This window comes from Sycon ciliatum, chromosome 11 (genome assembly GCF_964019385.1).
Source record: "Sycon ciliatum chromosome 11, ocSycCili1.1, whole genome shotgun sequence".
Classification (NCBI taxonomy): Eukaryota; Metazoa; Porifera; class Calcarea; order Leucosolenida; family Sycettidae; genus Sycon; species Sycon ciliatum.
Genome location: NC_088653.1, coordinates 5,914,114 through 5,926,993, shown reverse-complemented (window position 1 = coordinate 5,926,993; position 12,880 = coordinate 5,914,114). Strand labels below are relative to the sequence as shown.

The following is a 12,880-nucleotide window of genomic DNA, read 5'->3' as shown; positions in this document are numbered from 1 at the left end:
CGACACCTCCTGGGGCCACACTGCCATGGCATAGGCTAGCGCCTAGGCTCTGTCCAGTACTGGCAGTAGATCCACAGTTTGTAGTTTCGGGCACCAAGATCCAAAGCTCGAAGAACGACGCGCCGAAGTTCACCAGGTAAAATCTGAATCTACAGGCGCATGATTCTCGTCTGGACGTGTTGGCTCAGCTATAATTATAATATTAATAGAGATTTTCTACATGAGAAAAACAAGAACAGTCTAGCTTGGCTACCACTCTAAATTTCTAAACTAAAACTAAACCCCAAATTCTTCTGCATCAGATGCACCCTAGGACAAGTACTTGAAAGTTGAAGTAGGAGTAATGCTAATTGCTAGGATTAGGAATGCACTTGATAGACTCTGTCACTGACTGAGTGTCATTTTGAGGATTTGCAGAGCAGTTGACTGTTGTCTTGACCATCGTGCATGATTAGTGATCAGGTGATGCAGTGATCATGGTGATCAATGGTGATGCAGTATTAGAGTAAAGTTTGCACGTCCGCGTTACCACCGGCAATACACACAACCAGAAGTTTCGCATGTGCCAGGCCACCACCGGTGCACCGGTGCACCATGCCTAGCCTGTGCTACCAGGGTGGCAGATGCAGCGCCTAGGCTAGGGTGAGGTGGTGAGTCTCACAACCAATGGCAATGCCCGACAAGGGGGCTAACCAGTTACCTGGTTTAACCTCGTTAGTTGCTGCATCCATGTAACTGTTACCCTAGGCCTAGCCTAGGCCCTCACTCCGAGTACGGAGTAGTGAGTACCCAGTGGGTGTCGGCGCAGTTCACTGCATGTAGTGAAGTGGTTCACGCGCATGCATCACCGCATTTGCTAGCACAGTACACCATGGTACACGCTCCCTGCTTCCAGCGCGGGTCTCGAACTCGGGACCTTGTGATTCGCAGGCAAGCCCACAACCACTCGGCCAAAGCGCTGGTCTATGTGATGCAGTGATGTAGTAGATCTACGGTTATCAGTGCATGCATGCAGTGTGGGATGGCACAGAGTCCGTGCTCCTAGTCCTAGTCCGTGCTCCTAGTCGGAGTGACTCAGTGAGTAGTCCTACTACTACATGTACTAGTACTGATTCCTAGCGCCATACAGTACATGATTGTGCAGTACATACTAGCAGTAGATCTACTACATGTATACAGTCAGTACGTGTACTAGTACTAGTCATTCTGCAATAGCGTTCTGCATGTCTACTATTCACCGTCATAGCTGACTTCTCGCTTGCCTCGAGTCGATGCTGCACCATCGCCATCTACTCACATGCACAGACTACAAGACTTCTTTTTCATTTTTTTTTTGACAATGCAACACAATTATTGTGGAAAGGTCACAACAATAAGAGACAAGATCAAAAGGAAAGCTTTGCAATAATAATAATAATAATAATAATAATAATAAAACGTACTAAATATTGCGACAGAGCTTTCGGCCATATTTTCAATTCATTGCATTCCCAACTCACCACAACTACGCGCTCTTCAGCCGAACCATACAGACACCAGCAAGGACACTTCCGTTGAGAGATAATGTTGCTCCACGCCTCTAGACAGCTGTTTCGCTCCCTGTCGGAGCTCATCAGTAGAGGATGATAATGATGATAATGGAGGAATGATCATTCTTATACACCAGAAATGGCGCAAGTGCGCGCTTTCCACATATATCAATGGCATATGCAAGCTGCTAAAATGGTAAAGTGTGAGAACAGCGATAAATAATCATAGTACGCGCTCATTGGTGGAGAAACACACCACACAAGCGACGAAAATCTTACTCGGAATACTGATGCCAATGGAAAGTACATGTATGTTGTTTATTATTATGATGTTGCAATGTCTCGCAACATTATCTCTCAACGGAAGTGTCCTTGCTGGTGTCTGTATGGTTCGGCTGAAGAGCACGTAGTTGTGATGAGTTGGGAATGCAATGAATTGAAAATATGGCCGAAAGCTCTGTCGCAATATTTAGTTCTGAAGTTTTAATGCGCCGTTAGTGGCAGAGCAGAGTGGACACGAAGAGTCGGTGAAGAAAGAAGGAGAGATGACAAGACGAGTCGGTGAAGAAGGAAGGAGGAAAGCAAGACACATCTGCAACATCTTTGATCAAACTGAGCTGAGCTGCTGATACGAAGCGTCGACCAAGCATCCCTGACTGGAGTGAATGCCCCAGCTGGCCTCTCGTTTGTCAGTGGTTGCTACTAGACCTGTTAGTATCACACTCACGACTACAAGTTTCCTGGTGTGCATCGACATCGGCATCAGTACGTGGGGCCTCCCGCTGTCGATCCTGTTGACGGGCGGACAGGTCGGTGTGAATCCTGAACGGCAACCGAGCCTGTCGCGTTGGGGGATCTCGGCGGTGAGTCTCGCCTCGCCTGCATACATGGACATTGCAACATCATAATAATAAACAACATACATGTACTTTCCATTGGCATCAGTATTCCGAGTAAGATTTTCGTCGCTTGTGTGGTGTGTTTCTCCACCAATGAGCGCGTACTATGATTATTTATCGCTGTTCTCACACTTTACCATTTTAGCAGCTTGCATATGCCATTGATATATGTGGAAAGCGCGCACTTGCGCCATTTCTGGTGTATAAGAATGATCATTCCTCCATTATCATCATTATCATCCTCTACTGATGAGCTCCGACAGGGAGCGAAACAGCTGTCTAGAGGCGTGGAGCAACATTATCTCTCAACGGAAGTGTCCTTGCTGGTGTCTGTATGGTTCGGCTGAAGAGCGCGTAGTTGTGATGAGTTGGGAATGCAATGAATAATAAAACGTAGCCTGTAAAATGTAAAAAGTCACTGAGTGCAGTTTAATTCAATATCCATGTCCAGTATTTATAATAAAAATAATCTGCTGCAATTTATAGATTCTCACATGCGAGCAACTTGGGCCTCAGCAACAACCAGCTGAGCAGACTCCGGATGCCGAACCGATCGCTCACGGAAAAGACCCCGTGAACCCCGCAAACACATGATGCATGATCGCAACAGGGCAAATGAGAGACGGCATCTGATGTAAGATATTACGTGGGAGTACTTCTCCTTCCTCCTTTCCTCTCTCAATAACGCGATTCGGCGATAGAGTGATGTCGCCGCTCTTCCCATGCCACCACTTGCCGACAGCACAACAGGCATGAACGTCGCATGCTCCACCTCTCTCACTCTCTCTTCATAACATCGTCGCTTTTCTTTTTCATGGCGCCGATAGACAGTGGTGTGTGGTGCAGATCGATTTGAGCGTGCATGAGGATTAAAAACCCGTATATCAAGTAAAGTACGCTCAAAACGACTGCCCCACAAACCACTGACCGCTACATCAAGCCGCGCATGCTCCTCCACAATAGCAGACCTGTATCTCATTCTCTCTCCAGTGAGTGGCTGCAGCAGTGGCTCAATGGAGACATTGTGACAGGTCTCTTGAAGGAGAGAGGCTGTCACATCCCGGATCTCATTATGGCGGATAATGGTAAACCCACCAAGGGGACATGACAAGGCATGGTCAATACCATTGTCCCGTCCACAAGAGCAATGAGTTGGTAACCTCGGCGGCATCCAACCATAGCGGAGGCACAAACCGTCCATGAACTCAGCTTTGCTCAGTGAAAAGCCATACTTTTTCAATGGACGGCAAGTCAGCCAACTCGAGGCGCCAGGTTCACGGGCGAGGACAATGGTGTGTCGCAAGGCGTCCGATGCATCATTGCTGATACGCCGTGCCGACTCCGCCTGGCTATGACGAACTTCCTTCTTCCTCTTCGCCTTCTCCCGCTGGATGCCAATCAGAGAATTCCCAATATCAGAAACACGATCTACGATACGCCGGGAGAGAGACGCTGTGATGGCGACAGACGACTCATACTGGGCGCACAAAGTCATCGGGCTGACCAGGCCCAAGCCACCCAAACGACAGGGCGCATTGCTAGTACTTCCCTCAACACTGTGCCAGGCGGTGGCCGACCTGTCATTGCTGGTATAATCTCCAGCGAGACGTCCGCCTCACACCTATCTGCAATTTTAAGCCCAGCTGCCTTCGTGATCTCGGCACCTATGCCCGCGACAGAAAACAATGGAGTAACATCTGCTCAGCCATTTAGTCTAGTACTGCTCTTCTTAAAATTTGACCTTTATTACAAGACTCTTCATTTCTTTTTCATATCGTTCTCCCACTCTCACGCACACATCCTCACAGTGAATTCTGCCGTCGTGAGTCCCATTCTGGACGGATACGAGACCAATAATGTGCGGTGTGGCCGTGTGGCTTGGAAACACCATGATCGCCAGACAACACAGTCTGGTCAGTCAGTCAGTCAGTCACTGAGTCAGTCAGTAGACCACCACTACTACGACTCTAGATCTACTAGCACTTTATCACTCCCTTAGTATTGACTCCCATTGATTTTCGCTATACCTTAGCAGTCAAAAATTCCTGCATATTTCACTCCTTAGGGCTATATTGACTGCTTATATTTGACTGCTTATGGGTTGCGCAGTTGAACGATGCCTAGTGCAGCATTGTCACTGCATGAGTAGGTAGGTGGTGGTGCAAAGGTTGTGCAATCATAAAACCAGGATTCATGAGGTTAGCGTTCTGGCAGACTGTTTGTCGTGATAAATCTAATATTGACTTCGTACTTGGTCAGTATAGGAAATAAAAAACCTCGTAAAAGACCTCGGCTTCTATTTCCTATAATAATATATTATTATTGACCTCGTACTCAGTCAATATTAGATACGCACTGCACCATGTAATCATTATCTACATGTACGTAGACTCTACGTGTAGATCTACCATGATCAGATGATCTACCACTACTGTACTGTACCTCACTCAGTACCTAGTACTTAGTAGTACTGGTAGTACCTGACTACCAAGCCAACATCATCATCCATGATCCATGCCCTGCAGCCTAGGCTCCCTACGTATACCTGGTATACGCCCTGCATACATTGGCAAAACAACACAGACTACACGCATGCGCAGCCCGAGGTGAATCGATTGTGCATGCTCGAGAGAACGCGGCCAACTCAAGCCGTCAAGGCAACTGAAAATCTCACTCAGTGACCCAGTCGGGGAGCACCACACAGACCTAATTAATTTTATACGTCTGTGTGCTAACACTTCGGTAGGCGGATGGGCTTTGATAGTTTGTTAGAACACTTTGCGGAGAACTGTTGTTGTTCCAGGGGTACTCATTCAACCCGAACCTAACCCTGGCCCACAAACTGTTGAAGTTTGTTCGGCTGGGGGTTCTCCCGGACCCAGTAACAACAGACGTTTCTAGATCTGTCGTTTTGTCAGTCATTCCTTTATCGTGCTCCTGAATGGCTGAAAAGAAAGGATTTCAATGCGAGAACGCAGCCGGTGTGGATTCATCATCACTCGCCGCACAGTGCGAGCATGCGGATGCTGTCGCTTCGGAGGACTGTCGAGCAACTCAAGCGGAGACGGAGGCCTGCACGCCAATGATCGGAATGCATCCTGGATCATCGCCTGCAGAAACACGTCAACTGCCAGTTGCGGTGCGACAGTTTGCGGAGATTCTACGTCGTCGCTACCGCTCTACCAAGGTATGGTTGGGGAAGGGTATGAGCACTAAGGCGAACAAACGACCGCTAGATAAAATCTTTGTCAATGTGGTGGTCATACCGCGTGAAGAACTGGCTTCACTGAATGAACAAACTTTCTTCGGCTCGCAAAGCGATGTGCAGAAGTTGAGCCATGTGTTCTCGCGAGTCGCAGACAAAGTGCAGCACGTGCAACTGGCCAATATGTTTGACTTTGACGGGGAAGAACTTGATGAAGACGAATCAGTTCGTGTATTGGCTGTTGCATGTGCTGGCGCTGGCAAGACGACCATATTCTTGTTGAAAGGTCCTATGGACTGGGCAAGAGGTCTGATCTGGCATGAGTTTGACATTGTGAGTGCATTGGCGCTGCGTGATGCTCGTGTTCGAAATGCCAGAACTGTTGTTGAGCTGTTACAACTAGAGAGATACGGTATTGTCAATGCGGTAGAGCAAGGTGAAATTGCTTCGTTTGTACACGCTAACCCGCAGCGCTTTTGTATCACATTTGATGGCTTAGATGAAACACTGCTCGATACCTGTAGCGATTTTGTGCGCGGAATTATTCGCGGCGAGGAGTTGAAAGGCGTTCGCTTGATTCTAACGTCGCGCCACTCGGCAGAAGTCATGAAACTGTCGGCCACGTGCCAGTTTGATCGCCGTGTAGAGGTGCTTGGATTCACGAGGGACAATGTGCGCGAGTACGTGAACAATGTACTACCGTGCGAGCAGGCAAGCACCATGCTAGAGCAGGTCGATGCAGATCCGAGTTTAGCAGCCATTCTGCAAACACCTTTCTTCACGGAGTCGACGTGCGACGTTTTCCGCAATTGTGGCTCTGTTCCTTCGTCACTGTTCGGCATCTTCACGTCTTTGATCCTGAGTATTGTTCGACAGAACACTGAGATTGCGTATCCAGACTGGTCGTCTATTCCGCGTATCTTGAAGGAGAAGATCCTGGAGTTGGGTCATTTTGCGTTTCTGATGCTAGTTGATAAGAAGGTGGTGTTTATCGACCGTGACCTTGATGAACAGCAGGTGTCGAAGGAAAGTCGCTCACTTGGTCTTCTTGTAGCATGCGAGTCACTGTCGTATCCATGCGTTAGTCAATGGCAATTCAGCCATCTTTCAGTTCAAGAATGCCTTGCTTCTCAGTACATTGCATCCACTGCTCCCAATGCGAGCGACGTTAAATTCCTTGTGAGGCAGGTGGGAGCTTTGACTGGTCACTTGAGCACCTTTTGGTGTCTGCTTGCATCACAATTGGCACCTGACGCCAAAGAAGCCTTGATTTCAGCTATTCTTACTCAGCCTGTTCCACGTGAAGAAGATGTTCGCAAGCTTGCGTCATGTAAAGATGTGACGCATTTCCTTCGCTCATCTGAAAACGATCTTCTGCTGGTGTCAGAAGTTCTGTGCGAACATCTTGACGATTCGGCCGTCCAGAGTCTAGCTGTTTGCCTTCTTGATGATCTACTACCAGACGGTGTGAGTGTTTCTCAGGCTATCGAAGAAGTTCTTCCTCACTCTTTCACTTCGTCGTTACTGGACTACGTCCGCGCTCTTCTGCAGCTGTGGCGTCGCAAAGCACCACGCGCTAGCATCAGAATGCTGTGTGCCGCCTTGAAGTCTATCAATTCCTATGCATCTGACCATGTTCTCGAGTATTTCCAGGCAAAGCAAAGAGCAAGCCTTGATTCCATGCACACATCGGCATCACCTTCCTCCTCAGAACAAGAGCATTCGGTCATGACTGCCCCATTGAAGGGGTCACTCTCAGGAAGCTCTTTGGAGGAAATGCGTACTCCAGTCCGTCGTCAACTAATGCTACTTGCTTGCCGTGTGTTTGGTCAGCGTGGATCGGACATGGACAACACGTCCAACGATAAACCATTACCGCCTTCATCAAGTCTGGCGTTGGCATTCTCTCATGCTGGGCTTGATTTCAATCACGTTCTTCTTTCCTCGGCTGATTGCCATCTTATCTCATCAGTGATTGAAGCGCATCAGAAATCCATCCGCATTGTTTCGATATCCAGATGCCAGATAGATGACAATGGTTTCAAGGAACTTGGTGCAGTGCTTTCCAAATGTTCTGGATTGGAGTTTGTCAACCTTGCAGACAATTCGATATCAGATCGCCACGTGTCACTTATCAGCAAGATGATCGTCGTCAACCAGTCAACTTTGCAGAATCTAATTGTTGGGTGGCTACAGATCTCCTCCTCTGGATATGCACAGTTGGTTCCAGCATTGGTCCGTTGTCACGATATTCGGCGTGTTACATTAGGCAGTCCACATGCCCAGGATATCAAATATAACACTCTTGTAGCCCTTGTCATTCTGGCTTACTGCAAACGGCTTTACAGCGCGAATTTTCGTCTGTTGTTTGGTGATGAGGGTTTTGGTATGATCCTTCCATTACTGATTTCAAGGCCATTTATAGGACTAACTTTCATGAACGCAGGATTGTCGTCACAGAGTGCACCTCTGGTAGAGCGCTTGCTAACTGCACATCAGCTTTGGGTTTCCCACTTTGGGGTCAGCCACAATTGTCTTACGGACACGTTCCTGTGCCGTGTTGCTCCGAGTCTCATGCAGTGTACATCACTGGACGTGTTGTCCTTGGTTGACACAGGTCTTACATCAGAGTCACTTTCTGGTCTCGCTGGTATCCTCGCGTCATGCCCTTGCCTTCGTGTTCTTCTTCTTGTTGACAATGATTTTCAAGTTCAGAACGAGACGGCAAGTACCGAGTTTGCCAGGGCTGTGGGTGCCAGTAAGAAGTTGCTGGTGCTTACAATGCCTCTGAAGAAGTTCGTGAACGATCGTTTGGCAGAACTTCTAGCTAGTTTAGCTGCAGGTAAACCCCAGCTGCTCATTCAGTACGCAGACAGATAACGTTTCATGCCGTCATGCCTCTGCTTAACCGGGCCGTCACGAGTATGTGTGGAGATACCCACTGAGTATTGGCACTGGGTACATTTGTATATTTGTATATACTAAAGCAGATACTCATGTAAACTGATCACTTGACATTGTATGCATACAGTGTACTTACTAGTGTAATGTTTTGTATATCTATTTCTTGAAGTTATGCCAATGATGTCATGCTGATGAGTCAGCATATTTTCTCATGTCCATTGAGTATTGAGTGGTAGACTGGTACTAGTGCATTGCTGTATAGCGGCATGGTCATTCCATGCACAGATTCTTTAGTGACGGTGTATTTACGCAGCCATTTAACAATAGAATTGATTGCGATCGCGTATGCGCAACGCTGTGTTCAATTGTTGCCGTGCAACATAAACGACCTATAATTTACTAAGTCTGATATCGGACACACGATCATTAAGGCGGCTACATTCTTCACTTGATTTGCACGTGCGTTTAAAGTGCATCATTTATTCGCACTTTCCTGGAGCATGTGGTCCACAATCACACATAATTCCATATTTTCAGGCATAAACGTGTTCTTTCTGATTCGTGTCTTACTGATGTGGGAATTCCCCAGTTCATGCATCTTTCTTTCAGCTAGTTTTTCGTTATCTTTTGACTTTTTCTGCCACAGACTCCGCGCATATAGCACTGTGTGTTTCAGTTTTCAGTATACTGGCTGGTGATTGCCCTAGTATTGTCCAGAACCTTGGACGGTGATAACAGAGCCGGTTGCCTAACTAGATCCTAACCGTGTACAGTAGATTGTATAGATTGTGTATGGAGTGTTTTTAACATGTGGTCCCAGCTGCTCGATTAATCTACTTTGCATATTTGGTTTAGATGCTCCGGTGATAATTTTACAGTGCTCTTTCACTGATTTCCTGTGTTTCTGCTGGTGGAGTGCTACTCAATGAAATCCAGTAGCATGAGTTGTCAAACTTGACTCGGTACGCGCCGCAGGGTGGGGGGGGGGTCTGTCCTGCTTCTGACCTGGGTACACTAAGCTTGCACGGGTGTAGGGGCGCTGACCGGACTCGATCGGATTTCATTGAACAGCACTGTGTGTATCGGTGTATTCGCATGCATAAACTCACTACCGGTATTTGTGTGTGTGTGTTTGGGGGGGGGGGGGGGGGGCAGGGAGTACACGCGATGAGTCATTGTCTGATATGAATGATGTCATCATGACAGCATGCTACCGAACAAAGAGACCATTGCACGGGTGTGCGTATGTGTGTGTGTGTGGGGGGGGGGGGGGGGTAGAGATATACCCGCCGAGGAGTGCCTACCGAGACTACCCGTGTGTGTGTGTGTATGTTGGGGGGGGGGGGGGGCAGGGAGTACACACAATGAGTCTTGATGAGATCTTTTTTGTAATGACATCATCCTACCGAGCAAAGAGCCCAGCAGGCCAGGGGTGCGAGCGTGCAAAGGGGGGGGGGGGGCGAGTCAGGGATATACCCGCCAAGGGCTCGGCCAGTAGCCTCTGCCCGACAGGGACGATGTCATCGTTAGTCGGAAAATGTATAACATTGCAGGCTTGCCCATTGGAATAACTGGTGTTTTAGCGTTGGTGGCATGCTACGATCTATTGTATTGTATCGTCGTGGACATGGAAATCCGGTCGATCGACGCGGGGCCGGTGCCCTCAGTGCGTACAGAACGCCGCTTTGGAGTGCACGCGTTGATCGTATGGGTACTCACGGCTGCATGGCCTGCGCCCTGGGCCGCTCGACCATCGATCGGATGTTCATGTCAATGATAGTAGATTCATGGTGAACACGAAAAGGATTGCACGTCGGAGATTCCAACTTCCTCATTGGAGTGTATGTACAACTGTATATTGTACATGCATGTATGACCCATAACCAGGAGTGGTCGTAGGGTAGCCATAGGCTCATGATAAAACAAAGTCGTCAAATATTCAGATCTATTACATGTAAAAAAAGAGAAGAAACACAAGAGAACGAGTTATGCAGCAACTATCCACGACTGAAACAAGGTGATAAGCGGTCAGAAAGTGCGATAATAGCTGAATGTTTCAGTAGCATGTCAGTTTTGTGGTCTATTATCGCACTTTCTGACCGTTTATCATCTTGTTACAGTCGTGGATAGTTGCTGCATAACTCGTTCTCATGTGTTTCTTCTCTTCTTTACATTTTATTACTGGCTCAGTATCCGAGTTTAAATCTATTAGGCCAAACTAAAGAAGGTGTGTGGTTCGACTAACATGGACATTTTTTTTACGGGCGGGCGGGCGGATTTTTTTTTTTTAATATATATTTTTAGTACATGTAAATACACTGTATACGCGTATCGAGTAGACTCTACTACCAGCACAAGGCAGCAGTCGTACCACTCACTGCACTGCACTGCAGTACAACTAGTACAAGTCAAGTCCAAAAGGAGCCGCCTGCGTCCGCAGACTCACGCCGCACAGCACGTAGACGTGGACGTGTTCAGTCCACGTACGTCAGTCACACGATAGCCCGCCGAAAAAAAGTTACGGTCGGGCTGAAATTGTACGGTCGGTCGGGTGAGTCGAACCACACACCTTCTTTAGTTTGGCCTTACATGTATAATTTATAAGTGATGGGAGCAAGAGCATGCGTACAATGAAGACGCCAGTCTAAAAGAATGTTTTCTCTTTACTCGAGAATCAGAGTCACAGCAGAGCTAGCTACATGCACACTCATATACTGTCGTGGACATGGAAAACCGGTCGCACGTCTAGCGGCATCAGGGCGCTGGCCATGCAGCCCTCGGTAGCAGTACACTCGAGCATGCGCTGCTGGTCGCATCGGCCGCAACAAACGGGCACTGCATGTAACGTTCTGTACGCGCTGAGGGTGCCGGCCCCGGTCATTTGACTGGATTTCCATGTTCACTACAGTCAGTTCATGTATATCTTACATGGTAGGGTCCGGGAACGAGCACTGGTGTCATGGTAACCACTGGTGGACCAAAGTGGCCGGGTAGCAAGAAGGACCCATGAGTGTGTGTGATCCCCGGTAGCCTAATCGGTAAGGCACTGTCCCCGAAAGACAGGGGTGCTGGGTTCGAATCCCGCTCGTGGATCCTTCCTTTGCAACACCCGTATCTTCGAGGCCCGGGTATGAGAGTTTTGAGCGTATTCTCCGCTCTCAGCTCCTAATACAACCCCTCACTTCCCATGAAAATGCATTTTTACTTGTGAAAAATCGTGCGTTAACCTACAGTTGGGTCATGGTAACGAGTAATGTCTGCATCCTTTATAGAAAAGTACAAACACAACAGCCGTGGTTGGCTATAAAAACACTGCAATTACCACGGAACATGGCCATTGGCTGCCCAAGCCATGTATTAATTGCTACCAAAAACCTAACTAAACAACACTGAGCTATGGAGGTTACGCGTTAACACCATCAGTTGAGATGCTTGGGTGAGTTGGCAGCACAGCGCTGCATGTAAGTCTCGCACTAGTACCCAACACTGCATACATAAGGCCCTTAATTAAGGGAGCAGCCTACCCATAAATTTCATATTGCATTCAATTGACCATAACTTTGGTGTTTCTCAATGGATTTGAGTGAAATTTTGACCACACACTCCTGGTACTATGCTGGCCCTCAGGACATGATTTACAAGTTCTTGCGCCTCACTGACAGGCTTTCCAGGCCGGAAAACCTCAAATTTCCGGCATAGTGCCACGGTGTGCGAGCCACCCAGGAGTAGGCCTTGGCGGATAATGCCTGCAGAAAAATTGGCAGAATTCGGTACTTTTTCTGGTAAGTTTCATGCATGTTTGGTATGTGGATAAAGAAATGGAGCAGAATTCGAGGAATTGCCCGCCATAAGGTTTGTATGGTTCTGCCAATTTCGGTGCAAAAAAAGCAGAATCTGTCACCTTTTCGAGCATTATCCGCCAAGGCCTACCCAGGAGCCAAACAAATGCATTTACAATTTTTTCACATTTTCGTGCCCATTCTGTCCGTGCACGGGACCCAAACCTAAAACAAGTCCAGAAGCAGCCATGGGTGGTGGGGTAGGGCCCCTCAACATGGCCCTGGAATCTGTCACAACGGAACGAGTGGGCGTTCTCTCACACACTCCCACAGACCCAAGTCAATTTTTGAATTTTTTTAGGTTTAGCACGTGCTACGAGGTCGTACCTTTGATACAACATCCAGTGCTGGGACATCCACAGCAAGCCATTTCCACAGCGCTGCACACCAAATCCAGGATACCCTCAGAAACCGGCAAAGACTACCAATCACGTTCCACTACTGCCTAGTACTGAATCCTACCTGACTTCTTGACACGACTCAAACTTGCCAAAGTCACTAAAT

General features: G+C 47.9%; 1 protein-coding gene and 1 long non-coding RNA gene across 2 annotated transcripts in view; both read left to right on the top strand.

Moving 5' to 3' along the window:
* The window catches only part of LOC135827327 (uncharacterized), a 30,123-nt gene extending 20,698 nt beyond the window's left edge, over window positions 1–9,425 (top strand). Inside the window, exon 2 of the long non-coding RNA XR_010555392.1 lies at window positions 9,184–9,425. This is a non-coding gene — a long non-coding RNA (uncharacterized LOC135827327). The remainder of the gene's footprint in view (window positions 1–9,183) is intronic.
* On the top strand, window positions 5,140–9,425 carry LOC135827326 (nucleotide-binding oligomerization domain-containing protein 2-like). The gene has a single exon (XM_065339848.1). The coding sequence runs from the start codon at window positions 5,370–5,372 to the stop codon at window positions 8,511–8,513; it is 3,144 nt and encodes a 1,047-aa protein (XP_065195920.1). The 5' UTR covers window positions 5,140–5,369; the 3' UTR covers window positions 8,514–9,425.
* Window positions 9,426–12,880: the final 3,455 nt, after the last annotated feature.

Excerpts from the sequence above, each read along its gene's own strand:
- LOC135827326 (XM_065339848.1), top strand. The coding sequence starts at position 5,370 with ATGGCTGAAAAGAAAGGATTTCAATGCGAGAACGCAGCCGGTGTGGAT.